At 39.7% G+C, this 21,411-nt stretch overlaps 1 protein-coding gene across 4 annotated transcripts in view; it reads right to left on the bottom strand.

Annotated features, from left to right (window-relative positions):
* Positions 1-21,411, bottom strand: part of Bnc2 (basonuclin zinc finger protein 2) — a 402,638-nt gene that overhangs the window by 108,382 nt on the left and 272,845 nt on the right. For all 4 annotated transcript variants that reach the window (XM_087904893.1, XM_085686207.2, XM_048453015.3 and 1 more), the window contains one exon: positions 11,732-11,967. In XM_087904893.1, the coding sequence (XP_087761019.1) occupies positions 11,732-11,967 (236 nt within the window). The remainder of the gene's footprint in view (positions 1-11,731; positions 11,968-21,411) is intronic.

The raw sequence follows: 21,411 nt of genomic DNA, 5'->3' as shown, positions 1-21,411 counted from the left end.
GGCCGGCAAGGCAGATGATGCTGTTTAAAGCCTCGTTTTCATAGGCCCCCAAATGTGAGAATACTTTCCTTAGGAACCTCCTACTGGCACTGGACTGTCGCTTTCTTAATTATGTGCACATAGAACTTCCTCACCAAACACGCTTCCGGTGGCTAAAATTCTACACATCAAGCAAAGGAAACGAGCGTGCAGAATGCCGACTCCTTCCAAAGTTTATGTGCTTTATAAAGTATGTTATCATCAATGTCAAACGCCTAAATTCTAACTGATGCAATTTCCCCTCAAGCAGCACTGGCAATGGCAATTCCACCTCGTCCGAAACGATGACTTCACAAGTGGCCTCTACACATTGTCCGCACAAACTCCAATGGATCACCCTGGCATTCTCACTGAGAAGAGAACTTAAATAAACGTTCATTAACTTGTCAAATGATTTAAGAGCTAAAGAATAGACAGGAAGTAAATATAATTTGATAAATAGGCAGATATTTCTGTACCAGACAGCAAAATTTAATTAAACCAAAAGAAAATAAATTTCATAGTTCAAAAATTAGGGGCGGGGCTGAAAGTTACTTCTGTTTGTCAGTTCTTTAACGGCAGAGTCTAAACTAACAATAGAACCAAGGGATTTGAGGAAGGTTTAAGTGTCTTTTCTAAAGGCATTAATTTGTCAATAAAGTTGTAAATATGGCCAAGGTGTCCTTTTACATATAACTGGTTATTGTGCTAGCTAGAGTTCTGGTTTATATATCTGTTACAAAATGTAGCTCATGATTTTTGTTCTCTTTTGTGTAGCTGCAGTCACACTCCACTACTGAAAGCTAAAACCGGAATGCACTGCCTTGCTTGGCACCTGTCTGCAGTGCCCACTGAGTCTCTGTTTACCACCTGTCTGCAGTGCCCACTGAGACTCTGTTTACCACCTGTCTGCAGAGGCCACTGAAGTTTCAGCTGGATTAATTCACTTTCTTCAGTCTTATAAAAAAGAAGCAAAAGTCAAAAACAAAAGCAAAACAAAACTAAAATAAAAATGGAGTATTAAAAAGGGGGCAAAGAATGATTAAATTTTTAAAATTATACTCTAAATAAACACTATATCAAATTACACATTTTTAAGTTAGCAACAAGCATCAGAAATTACTTTTATTTCTTATTTGCCTCTAACTTCTTTGGATTTACTTCCCATATTTTAACAATGTTTACAATTTCTCTTTATTAAAACCTGATGCCAGAGTAAAGGATATTTTATTTCCCTCATTTTTCTACTATATAACTATTTCTGTCTTGTACTTCAAAGATATAACCAAAACTAATGAGAAATTAATAGAAGAGATGCAGTAAAGTAAATTCTTGTCTATAAAATTTTTGCTTCAACAAAAGGTGGAAATTTACATACAGGAAATTAATGATCACAGAAACATTGTATGTTCAGAAAATAATAAAATCTTTATTCAAATGTTAGGTGCTTTAAATATTTTATTAATCTAGACTCACAAATTTGACAGGCTAGTGTTTTCTCATATCATATATCAACATGCATTTTACAGGAGCATATAGGTATATAGAAAACACCAAAACCAGGAGAGACACCTGCTCTGCCACCACCAATGATTTCCTAAAGCTGACTGAGGAAACGGTTTCGCAAGTCCTTAAAAATAATTTCCATTAACCATTTTTTTCCAGCCTGAATTTAGAGACTGTCCTAAGGCTACAGGTATAGCTGATTACAAAAATACACAAGCAAAGGGGATAATGGCCTTGCTTAATTAAAATGTAAAACTTCAGCACCTGCACTCTGCTCCTCAGATTTAAAGGAAGGCTTCCGGGAGTCGCTCTCTTGACAAGAGCATTCAGACTGTAGGGAGGCTACAAAAGCGTTAATGACATTTACCCCTCTAATAAGAGCTGTTCACACTTCATGGCTTTTCCCTGTTATTGCTCAGGACAGACACTAGCACCTCATTGAAAGATCAGTGCTGCGAGGGAAAAAGGCCCCCTGAGACACTGCAGACCTGAGGAAAAAGCACTAAATCAGACAATGTTCCGGAGAGGACATGCTTGGTCCTCAAGGGTTCTCCTGCACCCCATGGCCATGGGTGTGCAGCAGTTAATACATGGCAATGAGTGCCCTCCCCCACTCCCAGAAGACAGACAGAGGGAAGGCTAGGCAGGAAAGAAATACACTTCCTTCAGGTACCCTGGGCCTCGCCATGTCAAAATGTCCAGTGTTGCTTTCAGCTAATCGCCATGGGTGTGTGGCTGGATGAATAACACACTGACCTTTTCACCTAAGAAACCACAATCTGAATCCAGCAGGAAGTCACCAGAGGATCAATGGACAGAGACACTCATATTTTAAAGTAATAAAGCACTACAAGAAAGGAAAGGGAGGGACATTTATTTTTTTAAACCATGGCTTTGGCCACAGATTCAACTGGCTTCCCTGGCTCTGCTATTACAAACCAGAACCCGGATCCAGAACTGACAAGCTCCCAGCCACTGGCCCTCCCCATCTCAGAGTCTGGCACAGGCCCACGGCTACTGCAAGACAGACGTTCCCTCACAAGTCAATACGTGGAACAGGAACCCCGCTGCTGAGAGAGTGATGACTGACTCAATGGAACATACTCAGTATGAACTCAAGCTGCTGGCAGAGATGCCAGCACAGGCACAAGGGGTTCTTAATTACTCATTCAAAAGGAATTTGAATGTATCTTATTGTTCATTTACTTCGAACCATGGCTGTATATTTAAAAACAAGCAAACAAATGAGGCAATTGAAGGTGCTTCTCCGACCCCCCAATTTTGTGTATTACCAACACACGATGAATAAAGAGGTCTAATGTGATCAGGTACTCTAGAGACAAAACCTGCGGACTAGCCTATGAAGTCTATAGTTCACATGCCAATGTCTTTTTAAGTCTGGGTTACTATGATCATGAGCCAACTGTCAAGGGTCTATGTCCCCCTCTAAAGATGCAGAAATGCTTACTGCCAACAGAGCTTTACTTCAGAGCGGTATTGCAGAAAAATGCAGAACATACCACAGTTTAGATTACTGCATTTGTGTAACACTAATTTTAACACAACACAAAACAAAAATCCACAGTAGGAAAAGCATATTAAAGTAAAAAAGGAGAATACAAAACCACATTACTCATACTAACTAGGAAGCTGCCTGAGACACTGTTATTATGGCTTTGTTAAAAGAAAATTACACAAGAATAAAGAAACATAGAGCCTTTCACTCTCTGAGTCTAAAGCGTGTTTTTAGGGGTCTTTAATAAGAATCACACAGGAAACAGGCCGTGAATTCTGGGTAGAAAATGCCCACTAACTATAGTTCATTCTCTTGTGGGGTTTCTGCACTCTTCTTTGATGCAGTCGTCTGAGGCAATCCATTGCTCTGTGCATACCTATCACTGTTTCGCCTGCTCTCCAAGTCTCTATCTTAAGTCCCCTTTGAGCATAGAAGAGAAAGAGCTAGCAGGGCGGGAGTGAGAATAGTGAACGCATCACTCCATTGCCACCAATAAGTGGAAACACTGCCTAGAGGGAAACAGGACCACAGTGGTAAGGTAACTACTTACCAGGTCCCAGGGTTGTAAAAACAAACGCTGGATCAGTGAGCCATCAGAATCACTTCACTTAGAAAAGGGTATACAAGCACCGACTAATCAAAATCCATGCCCACAGACCCTACACTCAGAGCTGGCAATCGGGTGAAATCAATTTCCCCATAAACTTAGTCTTATCCCTTTCAAATCTAGTATTCTCCTTGCATGGCAGAAAGCTCCTCATCCTCTCCCCTAATAAGTGCCTGTTATAACACATCTTCACAGACTAGTTCCACGTGGCAGTGGTGACACTAAATTCCGATCGTTGTCAGCGTTGCATATGCCAACATCATACATGAATCAGACAAATGTAGTTTTAGTTTTGTTCGTCCCATCTGTATGGACGGGGTAAAAGCTTCCAGAAGCCTCTACAGATCCTTATCTCATTTCTACCTCTCGGTCCTTCGCAATTTCACACATTAGTGTTTGAAGGGTAAAGCAGCTGCATCCCCAAAAGAAAAAAGCTAGTAGAGCCTGGCCTTAAAAACTTCCTCATGGGGAGGGGGGGAGTGGGAGGGCGTTGGGAGGAGGGGCGTAAATGGAAACTTTTTATAATTTAATAAAATTACAAAAAAAAAATATAAAATAGAAAGAAAAAAAAAAACTTCCTCATGCCTCACGGTTAAAACACCTGCCCCTCCTGACAAACTAAGAGAAATGTCAGAAAAGCACATGGTGGCTCAAATAAAATGTATGGGAATGTAGGGAAACCATGAAATGTGTGTTCTCCTAGAAACTTAAAGGGTGAAGACAGGGACTGAAACTTGATCCACTTGAGGAATTAAATTTCCTTAGCTGCACCATGAACCTATGATGTTATAACTGTTTGTTCTGAAAATTCTTCTTAAGAAAGGACCACCAAAAAAATGAGACTTACAGACATGTCATTCTGGCATACTTAGGGAGCTGATTGGTGGTTGACTTGAGATTTAACCCGGAAGTCCAGGATTGTCCATCTTAATTCAGTGAAGAACATACAGGAGGGCTACTCTGGAGACAACAAGAGTTCCATCAATGCCATCTAAAAGAATGCGCAGGCCAGGTGGTGGTAGCACATACCTTTAAACCCAGAATTTGAGAGGTAGAGGCAGATACATCCGAGTTCAAGGTCAGCCTGGTCTACAGACTTCCAGACCAGCCAGGCTACACAGAGAAATCCTGTCTTGATAAACCAAAAAGAATATGCATCCAAGTAAACCTGAACTGGTTTTAGCAAATGCAATTTGCTAAGGAAGGGTGGGCTTACTTCTGTTTCTCCTGGTGAATGCAGAGACCTCTAGAAATGTTCAATATACAGCCCGATTCCTGAAGTCTCAGCATCTCATCCCAGAATTTGGGGAGCTGTTTGGTTCTATGGCACAAGGGTAAAGGGGAGAGTGTTTTCCCTTTAGCTCTGAGCATAAAGCATCAAGCTGCATCCGGATGTCTAAAGACTTTGTTTTCATTCCTGCTCAGATGGTTAGAGCTGTGCCAAGATTCAAAATCCCTGCATTCAACTTCCAGCTCCAAGACTGCCTAAGGCCTTTAGCTATGGTAACTTTAAAACTAGGGATAATGGTCTCCCAAACTATCTCTTTAATAGGAAGGCTAGGAGGACTGCCAGGGTGTATGTAGATGACCTAGGAACTCATAATAACAATTTAAACATGAGACACTGCCCCAAATCATCTATCTTCTGCAAGTCCCTGCAGAAACAGGGATGCTGACAATGTATGCGTATATTCTTCCTCTGAAAAGGATTCACGCATTGGTGACAGGATGAAAGACAGCTTTCTTGTGCAGTATGATGATTCTCCTATCTTTACCTGGGATCACATGATCCCTCCTTCAGTCATCTGCACAGTCTCTTAGTTTTCACCAAGTCATTTCCTTCCCATCAATTGCTCATGGTTGTCTTGCTCATTATCATCTGGGCTTTCGGAAAGACCTGTGTTAGTAGACTTGGTACATAGTAATTAACTGATTAAAAGTCTCCTTAAATGAACGATATATAGATACTTTCTTCTTTCTGCTTCTGGAATTCCCTAAAAGTTTGTCAGGCTAACTAATAGTCATTTAAAAATCAGTGCTGGGAACTAGACTCAGGGCCTCATACAAGCTAGGCAAATGCTCTACCATTGAGCTACATACAGCCTTACCTACGACTTTAGTTTTATGTTAAAGTCTACTCTAATCATTTAAAACAAGTTTTATTTATTCTGCACCAGGGACTCAGAGAGTTACCAAAAGAGTTAATGACAGAGAGAGAGATAGAAAGAACAGTGTCTTATAGATCACACCATTTCTTTTAAAAGACACACATGCCAACATACATAGTGCAATAATTATTAATAAAGTGTGCCATGGGCTAGTAATGACACGATATATTTAAACCTAATTTCACTATATCAGAGTATTTATGGATGGAGAAACTGATATTGACAAGTTATATCATGTTATAGCTCTTAAGTCACAGTTGTCAAAGGTGAGACTAAGATTCATACCAAGTTTGTCCCCTTGCAGTGTCCAGTGTCTCTGTCACTATTCTCTCCTGCCTCTTACTTACATTCAAATATGTTCAAATGCCTATGCATGTTTGTGTGTGTGTGACATTGTGTACATGCAATTGATTTAAAGCAGAAGAACAGCTACCCTTGTGTCTGATTGGTTGGAAAAGCATTCTGCTCTAAGGGGCATAGTGAAATATAAAATTCCAGAATTCAAGGCTATTCTATAAAATGAGTAGGTAGGTGACAGTTTGTCATAATTCATCATCTTCCTGCCATCATATTAACAGCTGTCATTGGCTGGATTAGGAGCCCTTCGGGTACCTTGTCTTATTTTCACAACAAAGCTGTGAGGTGCCATTGTTATGCTGTTTGACAGGTGAGGGACTTACGTTAAATAAAGGCTAAGGCCCAATTTCATACTCCTGATAAGACTTTAAGCCAGGAATCCAAGTCATGAATCTGCTTTCCCACACAGAACGCTGGAGAACGGTCAACATGTGGGCTGGGTGTGGGCTAAGACGGGAATACGAGATATGTGGTTTTTATATTCAGGGAGCTGACTCTACATCGCAGTGCCAGTTAGAAGCTTCTGCGATCATAGAAAAGTCACATAACCTCTTTGGACCTCAACGTCCCAAATACTAATTTACTGAAATTTACAAGAGGGGCTGGATGGGGATCCAGAGAGCAAACATTGAATTTACTTCTCATGGGGTCATTTACGTATGTGTTTGTTTAATATTAACATTTTCTAACTCACAGATACCACAAAAATGTTTATTCGGCCTAGACCACTGCTAGGAAGCTTCTTGCTACCTTCAGTAGCACAGTTGTACCTGTTGGGTCCGCCCCTAGTAAGTAAGTCCTTTGCCCAACTGGAATTGCTGGGCGTTGCATGAGCTCCATAGCAAAGCAAGCGTATTCGCTTGTAACTGCTATGTAGTGAGTGAATTTGTATTACTTTGTCACAATGGCAGGAGAGACATTTGAACAACTGACCGTATTTAAACTGTGGTGGGAGCCTGAAGGAAGCAATCATGCGATAGAAATCACAACAGAAAGAAGGAATCCAGTGTTTCAGCCAGTTCTGGTGAAAAACTGGATTTCAAGTGATTCCTACAGGAGAAAAAAATCTCCCATGCAGGCAGACCGGTGGGGACTTACAGGTAGAGGAACCCCTTCTAAGTGGATCCCATGCTGAGGAAGAGGTACTTCCTTCAAGTTCTCAGAACTTTTATTATGCTAATGTGTATCACAAGTGCTCAAGGAGGGATCCAGCATGTGGTTCCGCCCACCTCTAAAGCTAGACTCCTTGGGCTAAAGCCAGTCTTTGAGAAGTGCTAGAAATGCATGGCTCGCTCCATTAAGACCCCAAGACCCTGGTGACTTGCAATGTGATTAACTTCTGCTCTGCTCACAGGCTGCTAACACTGCTAATTACTCAGAAAGTCAGAACTGGTTGTTAGAATTCTGGAAGGACTCAACGTGGGGAGAGTTCCAAAGACAGGATGGCACATGTACTCAGGCAAGTTAGCTGTTCAAGCTAAAGAGAGACTACACCAAAATTTTTATTTTTAAATGACTAATCAACAGTGATAATCACCTGTATTACTAGTTTTTAAGTCAAAGACAGAAAGAAAATGAGGACCAAGATGGCATGAAGGCCACTGTTTTTATTAGTTATCAATAAATGTATCTGTATAGAATAGCCTGTAATAATAATAATAGTTATTATTATTAGTCTATATTTTTTAGTTGCAAAAATATACTTAGCATTTCAGTGAATATTCCCATTTTACTTTTCCAGAACAAGCTTGCGCTCTCCTTTCTGAAGGAAGACTTTAGCAGTAACAGATGAACACTGGGATTTTCACTTTTAGGAAATGGCCCATCTTCTTACATGGTTGTGGTTCAATTTATGTTATGCATTTTAGACTCGACTGGCTGGCTTACAGAGCACTCAGATGCCACCTAAGTGAAAGGCTCCTTAGCAGATCTGCCAAGCTTTACAATGACTGCGTGGCAACCCTGTCACCTTTTTTTTCTTTGAACATCATACACAAATGATGTATCAGCTTTCATCTGAGTTGTGAATGGCCTGCTCTTCTCCCTCAAACATAGACACTCCCAGATTAAAAAACAGATGATATCCCCTCCTCCACATTCAAAACTCTTGCTAAAGTTAGAAGTAGCTGGCTATGTATAAAGAATGTAGGTTTGGGTCCAGAGAGAGTTAGATTAATATCCTGGCTTGACCAGTTCAACTCACCGTACATCTTCATTTGCCCGGTAACACAATCTATAGCCAACTGCTAACCAAGTCAATATGTGGTAAGACTAACAGCCACCCTAACTTGCCTTGATAATTACTCTCCTTTAACTGACATAATATTCAATATACTGTTGTTGAGAGCAATAATGCTAAAATTGATGCCTTGAGGGCTACAAGACAATTGAGTTTTAGCCAGATAAAATGACTTGTGCACTAACAGTGCATTATAGGGTTCCCCAGGTCTCAGATGAACATTTTATAGTCTACCTGTACAAAAATGTTACATATAATTATTTCAAAGTCATTTGTGCATACCTCATCATTACCACACGTAATTCTAAAGTACTGGCTGGTAATCAAATGCTGGCCTAAAGCTTGAGAAGAAAGGGGATGTTTTTATAGTCCAAGTCCTTTTGTCTTTTACAAAATGAATGCTTTCTCAATGAGGATTTTTTAATGTTTTTGTGTCCTGCAACCTTTTGCTTTTATTCTAACCCAGAAGTGCTTTATACAGAACAAGGATATGATAAATGCTTAACGACAGAACATGCCATTTAAAGAAAATCGATACTACGTCAATTCTATCAATAAAAGAAGAAAGAAACTAAGCTGAGAGTTCCTCTAAAATGCAAAATCTATGATTTTCTAATTCTAGACTCTTAAGAAATATCACATTAAAATTTAAGATTTGTCAAATTTTACATTAATTTTACATTAATGAAAATTAATCATAATTATGTTAATGGCAATATTCTTTATATGTAACATTTCCTTTCCCATTAAGAAGCTTTATATGTCTATATTTCTCTCTCTCTCTCTCTCTCTCTATATATATATATATATATATAAATGTTGAGTAACTTTTTCTTTCACACTTCTCTTGCAACTATCTCTTATACAAAATAAAATCTATAGTATGTTTGAAAGAAGTATGTTTTCTATACTTTAGAGATATAATAGAATACTGGGGAAATTAATACCTAAATAATTATTTTGTATTTTTATAAAAGCTCTGGTCAAATCAGAACAGTAGGAAACAACAGTGTTACATGGATAAAAATTTGCAGGTTTTTCTATTAACTGACAGCAAACTGTGACAGGACTTAATACAGAGTTGCTACAGTGGTAGACCAGTATAGCCATGTACACATTTGTTTGCTTGACTAGGAATACACAATACATGTGCTTCGTTATCTAAGGCAAAAATCAGTGATCAAGCACTGAAACACAGGATTGATGCAGATGCTAGCACCACTGCAGAGACAGTAAAGATGTTACTAGACAGGTTTTTGAATAAAAAAAAAAAAACCCTGTTAACTAAGCTAAGGACTTTAGGCAGAACTCTAGGCAGACATCTGTAGGGTTTCTTTCTTTGTAGGAATAAGTATGTATCCAAAGAGATGCTAATCATGCGGCAACAACTGCAGGAAGACCTGGTACTCCAATGGTTTCAGTATAAACAATGACTGTAAAACTGGTTCCATGTGTTCTTTGTCCTGGATTTTCGTTCTGGATCTTGCACTCCTTGATAATGCCTGGCTCCTAAGACTTGTCTGCCCCTTTGCTTCACTGAAATAGCATCTGGATGAGAATGTCTCCTACAGGCTCATATATTTAACCACTTGGTGCCCAGTTAGTGGTACCGTTTGGGGAACTTTAGGAAGTGTGGCCTTATGGGAGAAACTATGTCACTGGCGGTAGGTTTCAAGAGTTTAAACTCTTGTCATTTCCGGTTGTGCTCACTGCTTGTTTATGGCTAAGACATGAGCATTCAGCTCTCTTCCTTTAACCATATCTGCTACCTGTTACTTCTGCCTTTAAACCATAAGCCACGATGAGGTCTTTTGTAAGTCACCTTGGTCGTGGGGATTTACCAAAGCAACAGAAAAGTAATGACTACAAACTGAAAATGCCATATTTAATTATTGTCATCCTCAGTCCATCTTCTGTGGGCCAAAGCTTCTGTGCATTCCAAACTGAGGCTACCACTGAACAAAAACAAACAAAAAAACCCAATCAATTAAATTATGTGCATAAAAGGTTGGTTTACCTCCTCTTCAACTGTTTCTATTTTTACTCACTACTGTCTGTCCTTGCTGATCCTGGAGGAAGCATGTAAAAGAATGCCATGAGTGTGTATGTTCTCATCCCAGATTAAAGCATAGAGATACTGGAGGCTTGCCACTCAATATAGACGCAGACTGTGTAATACGTGTATTCGGCAGCTAAGGACTTGCAATATTGCATGGGCTGGGCTCAGATCATAAGCATCAGCTTTATCGATGGTACTAGACAGGCTGGCATGGTCATAAACATCTTTCTTTTTGGATGTTTAGTTCTGGACATGCCTCTACAGGAAACATGAAAGGAGACTTTAGATTCTACCTTCCCAACTAAAATTTCCTTCAACATAAGACAGTATTCTATCATTCAGATTTTGGGTCCCTCAACGTGTTTTTCTCAACATTTATCCCTTAAAGGTTTTAGGAAAGCAGACAGACACGAGAAATTTCAGAGGCAAAATGGCTTACGGCATTAGTACCCAAAAGATAATGAGAGATGGGGTACTGATGGTAGCGCAGAGGCTGTAGTCATCCTAGACAAATCTGAAAGCCTTAACCACTTTAGAAATGTCACTAGAATAAAGGAGGGGCTCCATATCACAAGATAGCCATCCATGTAGAAATTTTCCAGTATTTCAAGCTCTGAGAATACAACATTAGAATTTGCCGGATATGCAAGACAGTTTATGTAAGTTACAGTTCTTACGATTTGGGTGAAGCCATAAGAAATAGTGAGGGTTCACAGCACTTAAGTAGACCTTGCCTTGCGGTCATGAGAAACACCTTCACAAACCCAGCTTAAGGGTAACATCAGATTTTCAAATCTCCCAATGTATCTCAAAGACGGTAAGACTTAGTAAGGGAAATAAGACAGCCCACTTTGAGTGAGCCAGGCAGTGGTGATGCAGGACTTTAACCCCAGCACTCTGGAGGCAGAGGCAGAAAGATCTCTGTGAGTTCAAGGCCAGCCTGGTCTACAGATCGAGTTCCTAGACAGCCAGGGCTATACAGAGAAACCCCGTCCCAGGAAAACAAAAAACAAAACAAAAAAAGACAGCCCACTTTGGAGATGAAGAGTTGAACTCAAAGGTATACACAAAGCAACACCAGTCAACAGACCACTTTTCACTTCAGCTATATACTGTTGAGGCTTCACACTAGCCTGCTCCCTGACCAGTGAGAGTACACCTATCTGGATATACAAGAGGAAGAAGAAAACCAGGTGTAGATAGAACTCTAAACAAACCCACCCAGAGGTGGCCCAGATTCAAGGCTCAAATCCTCCCCTACCTGAAGGATGTATCCGCGGACATAGTCTCGCAGGGTCCAGCCCAGGCCATGAAGTATGTGCAGCACTTCCTCTTGCTTCAGGACACTGAAGAGCCGGTCCAGCAGTATCTTTAGCCTCACTGGCACTGCCTGTGTCCCGTAGAGCATCAGGCTGCTGATGTCAAACACCACATTGGACTGCACAATCTCCACTTGAGTGGGGTGGTACAGGTGCTGGGTGCTGAGCTTATCCAAGGCTGTGGTCATCCCAGGAATGGGGTGGGGGTAAGGAGACAGAAAGAACAAAAAAATTAGAAACATTATTGGACATTATCTTGTCACACAGCTCATAACCATAGATATTTAAGCAAGAGCCCCCTCCTCCTGTTTTGTCCCATTTTTGATTTGGTATTTACAAATGAGAGGCAACATCAGACAAAACATTTAACTTATAGAAAGTCACTGAGGATTTTTTTTAATGACTGTGGCTTTTTCTAAAAATATGACTAATTAATTCGCTAATTAAAGTCTAGCTTAAGTTATCACAGTGCCTTCAATTCCCCTGCACAAACACAGGAATCCTAATTCTCACTGCAAAAACAGGCTCTACTATTATCACGTGCTCAAGAGTTACCTCCTCATCCAGGTACAGTGGCACGAAGCATCCTAGGGCCACCGTGAACTATTTAGTGAGATTGTCCTTCACAACAGAAAAGGAGTCTCTTCTGCCAACATCCTTTCTAATTTCTAAACGGCTTAAAGGAGAGGAAGGCTATCTCCTAAACCTCAGTGTTAAAGGCCTAGCTCCAACATGGCAGGGTGAATACTGTGTATCTGTAATTGCAGGACTCAGGGGACTGATATAGAGAAGTGCAAATTCAAGCCAGGCCTGGGATACACAGAAATCATCTCAACCAAAACAACCACAACCAAGCCTAACTCAGGAAAAATAAGGAAGGCAGACGCCTGTGTGGAGGGCTAAAAAAAAAATACAACTCAAATTAGCTAAGGGAGATTTTCTGAATCGGAGATTTTTCTCCAAATTTCTCTTCTGTTTGCCTATGGGATAGCTTTGCCTTCACTAGCATGGCATCCCGAAGTTACTTAGTTACCTTGTTAGTGAGTTCTTATAAGGGTGTCAGATGAAAATAGAAACAAGTACTACACCTGGAAGCTTCTGTGATTTTAGCTAATAGAATTATCTTGTGGAGAAAGTAAAGGATGACCACTCTTAGAGAAAATATTTGGAAATTCACATTTCGGTAACCCCCCCAGCTCTATAAAATGACATCTCTCCCCTAACGTTAAAGCCCTTAAGGTAAGATCCAGAGTTTTATTCCCAATCCATATCTGCGTTACTGGGAACCCTACTGCTGAGAATATAAAGTATGTGGCCCCAGCTTCTCCACTGTAAATGATCAAAGCAACAGACGTCTCAGCCACAGGGCTGAGCGATTCTGTAAGACTCAAGAGATGGCCAAGAGGACACAAAAGGTGTGGCAATTAACTGCCCGAATTATACACTAGAGAGTATATGCCCTAGAGAGTAAAACTGCAAACACTGTAAACCGTGGAATGATCATCTAACCTCCGAAGTCAGGCAAATAGATATTGAACAGTGCTATGCCTTAAATCACAGCTACACGTGAGAATACCCAAGGTTCCTGAAGATTCTAGGCTACTAAATGGCCTGTGTCAAACCCTTTCTCTAACACTTCGCCTCACGGAAATATTGCCTACAATTCAAACACAAGCTGAGCAACCCCAATTTAAATATACCAGCACCTCTGCATAGTAATGGAGATACTCAAAAGAGCATGCACACAGAAGGGGTTTTTTTTTTTAAAAGTATTTCTAATGTATTTTTTAGGGCTCCTCCTCCACTCTCATTTCTGCCTGACTTGAAGCCACTAGAGAGTTCATGTACTCTTGATAAATTGCTTTCTTACATCCACAGTGTAAAGGCCCTTATCATTTACCCGCTGGCTTCATTCAACACATTTACTCCCAGGAATACTTTGTCAAAGAGTTCGGGTTTCCCCATACTTCATTTCTTGCAGCTGATTTGTCTGATCTCTCCTGTTCTGGTGGTTAAGTCAACTTTGAATAAATAGCTTTAAAAATTAATTTAACGTTTGGGAAAGATAAGGGATTCACAAGCCTGCAGACTGAAGTCTTCTCTCACTCCACAGGGCATTTATGCTGCAAACGGCAAGGGAGGGGTGTTACTATCTGGCTCTTCAAGTACAGCTGCAGAGCTGTGCAGCCTTCTGATGAGTGGCCGATCGGCTTGAGCCTAGTGTTGAGCTGGGGGAAATCTGCTCCTCTTCCACTTCCCTTCACCATCCCTCCCGAACCCCATCAAACAAACCTGTGCTTGTGCGCAGGCCACAACAAATGAGAAATTGAAAGACCCACAGAGAAAGGATACGGCACCAAATCCTGAATCTCATGCATGGGTTTGGCGTTTTGCAATTTTGCAAAGTGAATGCAAACTTTATGTTCTGATGTGCTCAGTAACCAAAGGGAAAGAAAGTGTTACCCCAATGTTCCAAGTCATTAAGAGGCTAAGAGGCTGGTGGTTTCAAAAGAGGAAGAGACCAAATGAGAATGGGGAGGGGGCAGAGATTTTCAGTTAACCATGAAAGCACAAGTAAAGTATATAAGGCAAAAATATCCTCCCCTAAATACCGTTTATATATAAATATATATTCATGTAAAAAATAAATGAAGATCGGGATATATATATATATATATATATATATATATATATATATATCGAGAGAGAGAGAGAGAGAGAGAGAGAGAGAGTATAGAGAAGATGTTTGGCTAGTCGGTCAACAGTAGTAATGGCAAAGCCCTATCAGTCCACAATGAAAGGTTCTCAAGAGTCCAGAAGATGCAGCACAGAGGAGACTGTGAAGATTGAACAGCACGGCTGGCAGGCATCTGCCCTAACACAGCCTGAACACAACACCACAGACTATCATTCCGTTAAGGTTCCACCGTACACCAAGAAAGTCTGCTTCATGGTTCCAGTGTCTGGGGAATCACCAAGATGTTAGTTTTGAGACAGGGATTAACAATGTAGCCCTGGTTGCCTTGATCCTCTTCTGTAGACCAAGCTGCCCTCCTACTCAGATCTGCCTGCTTCTGACTTCTGAATTCTGGTATTTAAGTCATATACAATTACAAACAGCTGAGTCACCAAATTTTGACAACATATGGAGAAATCAAAATAAGAAGTTAGTCTTTTAATTGACAGAAAGTGAGAAAATCCAGAGCTGGACTCTGCTGAACTTCAGTATCTCCCAAACTATGGAGGATTCAGGCCTAACTCCTGCATGGTTAGAAGCATAAGTTAGGTCAATGAGGAAAAGCAAATTTGTCCTATTCCCTGACCGTTACAATGGTGGAATGATGGGCTGTGAGATCAAATTCAGGATGTTATTGACAACTAGTGAGGATTTTCCTTTTCCTCTATATTTGTAGCTAGTATAAGAACTTATAAACAGGAATCCCATGAACTGAATGTGCTGGGCTAAAAGATAATCTGAGAAACGCACACACCAGTCCTAACTATGTGCTTGAGATTCAGAATGTATCAGTTACATGTATCTAATAATCAATCAATCAATCAATCACTCAATCTCCCTCGATCTCAATTCCTTACTCCTTCCCTCTCTCAAACTGAAACTAAAAATTAAAATACAGTCATAAATTCTATTTGCCACCCATCAGAATTACTGGAAACACTGCCACTGGTTCGACTGCCTTTGGAGGAACTTCTCTGGACAGACAGATGCAATTTCAAATATATTGCCAGGTTCAACTGAAGGCATGTTTTCCCAGTCCAAATAAAATTCATCATTTCTGCAGTGACTGAAATAAGGAATATTCTAAAGAAGGTGACTTTTTATAATAGGCACAGAGCGATGTCTTTAACAGCCTTAGTGAAGAAAACTAATCATAAGATGAACAAGTAAGGGAAATGGCCATTTTAGCACTTGCTGCAAGTCCTGTACCATTGTAGGGTTCATAATCAGTTCACTTAATTTTAACATTAGAAAATACATCATGTTACAATGATCATATATCTTAAGATCACAGGCTAAAATTGAGTTAGTTTACCAACCGAAAAAGTAATTCAGTAACTTTGCCCAGGAAAATTCTGTTTCTAGATGCTCAGATAAACAGTCGGTAAGAAATGTGTAAAAGTCCTTATCATGTTGGACAACCCTAACTTCCAGAAATCCGGGCTTCCTGCCCATCACTCTGCTGAAGCAAGCATTTCAAAGGTCACCAACACCTGCCTTACTGTGAAATCCGATAGATTTTTCATTCATTATTCTACGTGATCTCTCCACAGCAGCTGACCTTATTGATCCCAACTCCTCCTAAAATGCTGTCCTTCATTCATGCATACATTCACTTGCTCATCAGCACTTACTAACAGACCACTGAGAAGGGGCTATATGTGGATGAAAAGTAATTTATGTTGTGGCCTCCACCTTCAAAGACAGACAGATGCAGGAGATGTATATGCTGTAAGAGACCCCATAAAATCTCTGTGGTGCATGGGGAGAGCACAAGTCTGTCAGGAAGGCATGGTCTTCTAAGTGAATTAGGATATAACTCAGGGAGCAATGCAGGCAGAGGGAATCAAGGCAGAGGTTCTCAATCATGGTGGGCACAGAACCTCCTGAAAGGCCTGTTAGATCACAGATAACGGGGCTGCTCTCTCAGACTCTCTGATCCACTGTGACCAAGAGACTGCATTTCTAGCGAGTGTTCACTGATGCTAACGTTGCTGGCTAGGGCTGAGCAATGCTAGAGGCAAAGGAGTAGACATAGCTTGAAAAGGTTGGATGCGAAGCTCTAGGGAGCCTTAATCCTAACAAGCAAAAGTCTATAAAAAGGTTTCAATTTTATTTTTTAATAGGACACAGAAAACATTAAATGTTCTATAGAATGGAAAATTTTAACGTAACATATGAAAATCTGACAAAAGTGCAGAAGTTTTGTTAAAGAAGCGGCTGTTGGGTAGCATGGGAGACAAGAAACGTGGCTTCTGGAAATAACAGGAGCTAAAGAAGGTGAGGGAACCTCAGGGGTGGATCTGCAAGCACAGCCTGGGAGGGGCAGAAGGAGCAGGTTAAGACTTGAGAACTCATGCCAGGTGACTCTTACATATACCATCACCTGGAGGGCATACAGAAAAGTGTCCAACAGAGAAGATGAACTCCAAATCCCTGAGTATTCAGACCACTCTCTTACTAGTCTCAATGCTTACTTACCCTTAGAAGGGGTCTCTAGGACATCAGAAAAGCCCATCACATGTAAGTGACCCTTACTCTCTAAATTCATTTTTATGATTTTCCTGGGCCTTTATAATTTTTCAAAACACACTGGGAAAAAAATCTGGAGAATATAAATTTCACATAATTTCTTTCAGAAACTATGTTTACTACTTAAAAAGGTAGTTATCAGCTATTCAATCAAACAGCATAAAATATTTACTTCACAATCTCTGCTTTCTATAGTGACACACATATACAAACATGTACACATGCATATACCACACATACAAACACACTGATTTCCAAACTGATTTTAGTTATCATTATTCAGGACTTATTTTATCTTATGAAGTTTAGAATATTTTCTACTAGAAACTAGAGACCTACTGACAGACTGTATTCAGTTTCTCAGTAAAATGACATGAAAATATATAAATAATAACCAAGATGTTAATTGTTATCAGGACATACTTTCTTTTGTTATGAACACATAAACACTGTGATCACTGTATACCTAGAAAAGTTAGTAAATGCCTCTACATATGACAGCGTTTCAACAGTTATGTCTGTCACAAGGGAAAACCGCACAGACACAGAGCTTACCCTTCCTCTGATAGGTACTACTTCTCCGGACACTCTGTGAAGAAACAACCTGGAGTTTTATCTATTTCCCTGACTGGTAATCTCCTCCCTGCTCAATAAAGCATGAACATTAACATTCTATCATTTTTGATTTTATCTATAGTGATGCATGAAATTTTAAAAAAAATAAGATTTTCCATTTATAGATCCATTTTCTTAATTTTACTGTAGACACATGATAGGTGGAAATGATAAAGCTCTTGCAATGAACTTTTGTGGTATACTATCTGGAGAAAGAATGCTGGAAACAAAGGTTAAGGTTTAGAAAGAGTAGCCCCAAAGCAATGATTTAGAGTATAAAACGTAACTGCTCTTTTCCAGACTAGGGATAAGAGTCCCTAAACTCCGACACCAAGGGCTACAACCCCAGCTACACCACCAGCTGCTCGACAACTGTGGCAAGTTACCTAGGGTATGAAACTGTTACCATAGTTCTTGGGTCTCAAAATTCTTTCAGGTGCAGCACTCCAGGGGCTGGAAGAGGGCCACACCTACCTTAACTCCAAGGGAGTGGAAAGCACAGAAACAAGATGAAGAGAAAAGCGGGGTGGGAACATGCTTCGGGTGAAGATGAAGCAGGGCTGCAGATAACGGACATTCTCAACTGCAGAGGACATCTACTGAACATGTCTCCAGACACGCAGCCTCTCATGCTTCCCTCATGTGTTAATCTGCCCCTCGACACCCCGTTACCCTCACACAACCCTGTAACTTCAACTCCATATTCTCAAATCTAAACACATAATTGGCCTGTATTGCTGAAAAAAGTAGGACTAGGAAACTCGGCCAAAAATGTTGCAAACCCAACTTTTTTTTTAATGTGCTAATTTCTCATAGGAACTCTCTTTTTAAAAATGATATAAACTGAAGAAAAAGGCAAACAGTAAAATTATCTCTTATCCCAATAGCCGAGCAAGGACTAGGCACATACCTATGTCTGCATTGTCTTTTAGTGAGTGATTTTATATAGCCGAGATTAGAACTGCAGATACAAGATTCTGTTTAATTGGAATTGTTTTTCTCTCAAAATTATTAGCAAGACCACTCAAAACCAACTCTAACTAGTTCTGGCTCTCTTGCATAATCAGTCACTTATTAGTTAGTCCCATTGAAGTTTGTCATGGATCAATTCCTTCTTTCCAATCTAACTTCTTCCACTTCAAAACAGGTGTTTAGACCCTCATGCCCTCATTACTGCAATGCTTCTTCAGTAGGTTTTGTCTTCCTCTCATGTATAATACAAGCAAAACCAAGCCAATTTTCCTAAAATGCACTTGACAGGTCTCTCAAAGGTTTCTATTACACTCACCAGTCTTTTCACATAGCTTACCCCTCCAATACACACTCTTGCACATGTATACACACAGACACATGCATCATGCACACATACAGAGAAAGCAAGATGGCAGTATAGTATGAAAAAACAGCAATAATGTGAACAAATGGGTCACAATGTCCGTACATAATAAAAACCACCCACAGACGATCACTAGGTTTAGACCCATGTGCTAGGCTTATAGTCCCTGGTCTGTAGAGAAAAGGAGATCCACGGACGGGCCAGAGAGCAGTCCTCCAACAAGAGTGTAATACTGAGAGAAAATTATTTCTATCTTACAAAAGGCTTGGGGGGAAACCAAAGGGAAGAGAAAATCACTCTATTTCTATGTTAAAGCATAGAATGCTAGGGTGCCAGGGATTGAACCTAGGGTATCATATGTGTTTGGTAAGCCTTCTAGTCAATGACTTATCCCTACCCCAACCACACCTCCCTCTCCCCTTCACTTCCCTTTTCGTATGTAGAATTTCATCTGAAAAAAGCAGGTCAAAATACACAATAAAAATTTGAGTTAGACACACACACACACTCCCACACACACCCATACACCTCTTGAACTATCAATCAAGTTGATGAGGGATTATAATTTACCTAGATTTCCATAAAGTACAAAAAACAGAACTTCAAACTTGCAATTACGACAATGCAGAAATTGAGGCCTGCTTAAAATTTCAATACTTTGAGAGGATCGACAGTCTTCCAAAATAATGGCTAAACAATAAAACTCAAAAACTAATAAGGGACATATATATACAGAAAAAGAACATTCACTGAGGTGAGGAACAGAATCATAAACAAGACAACAGGGAGAAGTTTGTGGGTTCACTAAAGAATTGGAAATGTGAGTGTAAGATGGGACACAGAATATGTAATAAAAATATAATAGCATAAACTTTTGACTATATTGCTAATCTAGCCAAGTAATGCCAATTATAAAATACATTTTTCAAACACATCCATACTTAGATGGGTGTTTATCTAATGAAATGATAATTATGTAATGTAAATAATAATAGTGTATAACTTTTCATTTCAACTTTCAATAACAGGAATTACCCCAGAACCCTCAAAGAAACTAGAATAAATGCAAACCTGCAATTCTGAAGACTTCACTTCTAAAATTTTTGTGAAGGTCACGGAAATAAGAACATACTCAAATGCTTGTTTTTTTTTTTAAATTAATGTAGGCATACAAAAGTGCTTTTCAGTGATCTTAGAAAACTAGCTCTCAGTGGTAGTTTACAGCTCTTAGTTTTCCATGACTTCTTAAAAACACTATTTTCTTTAAAAGTCCAATTCCAGTGGCTCCGGTGATCAGTGCAGGAATATGCTAACTGCAGTGGTTCCCACCTAACAGTTGTTCTGGCGCAGTGGTGTGGCGCTTACGGCCATTCTTCTTACTCACTGAAATAAGGAGTGCGAAAAGTGGAATGGTTATTAAAGACCACCCACTCTATAGCATAAAACAAGAAGAAATTAACATGGAAAGCATGCCAAAGAAAAATTGTTATTTCACTAATTTTAGTGCTGCCTTGGATATTTTCAGGTTTTTAAATGTCAGTTAGAAACAATTTTATAAGTTTTATAAAACTCGTTCTTTTAACATTGGGGGCATGCCAAGTGATCTTTAAATTGCAAAGCGAGTTGGAAAACTTCATGCCTTTTCTCAACTACCAGTCTATTGATTCCACATCATAGCAGTGACAAGGGGTCAGTTTTTAGGACATATGGACCCAGCCACACTGTGCTCATTTCTAATAGATTAACATTTAACACATATCTTGAATAACTTTTTTATAGAATTCTTTCCATGATTACTGTTAAAGTTTTAAAATCAAGTGTTTTAGCAATAGTATTCTGTTAGTATAATTTCTGAGGTCAGAATTTAAGATTTTGATTACTTATATTGTTACTGCTTCTACCTCAAATATCTAGGCCACAGATTTTAAATTTATGGGTAGGAGTGGCTATTCGTTCCTGCTAATATGACCAATAATTTCCTCTTATGCCACACTTTATAACAAGCACACTATACCCAATATAACGATATGTCATTTCAATGGAGCTCGCCCATGAACTTCTACAGGTTTAATGGGATTTTGCGTATTTAGAATTTCATCCTAAAGGGGCCCTTTGGAATCATTATACCATCAATCCTTTGCCATTATAAGACTCAGTTCTCTTACTAGAAAAGACCATCAGGGCTCAAGGCAAAGACTTAACCTTCTCATAGACTGTGAGCCTGATCCTAATAAAAGCTTCCCCGCTCAGGGACATTAATAAAGAGCAATGATAGCATATTAAAGCCCTTTTCAGTGAATCAGGAGATCATGGAGTCAGAAATTATTGTGATTAGAGAAAAATCCTTATGACTTGGATAATATTTAGATCTGCAGATTTGATTCACTACTTTTGGGATAAAG

Source organism: Myodes glareolus, chromosome 3 (assembly GCF_982192425.1).
Source record: "Myodes glareolus chromosome 3, mMyoGla1.1, whole genome shotgun sequence".
Classification (NCBI taxonomy): Eukaryota; Metazoa; Chordata; class Mammalia; order Rodentia; family Cricetidae; genus Myodes; species Myodes glareolus.
This window is presented reverse-complemented; position numbering and strand designations above follow the sequence as displayed.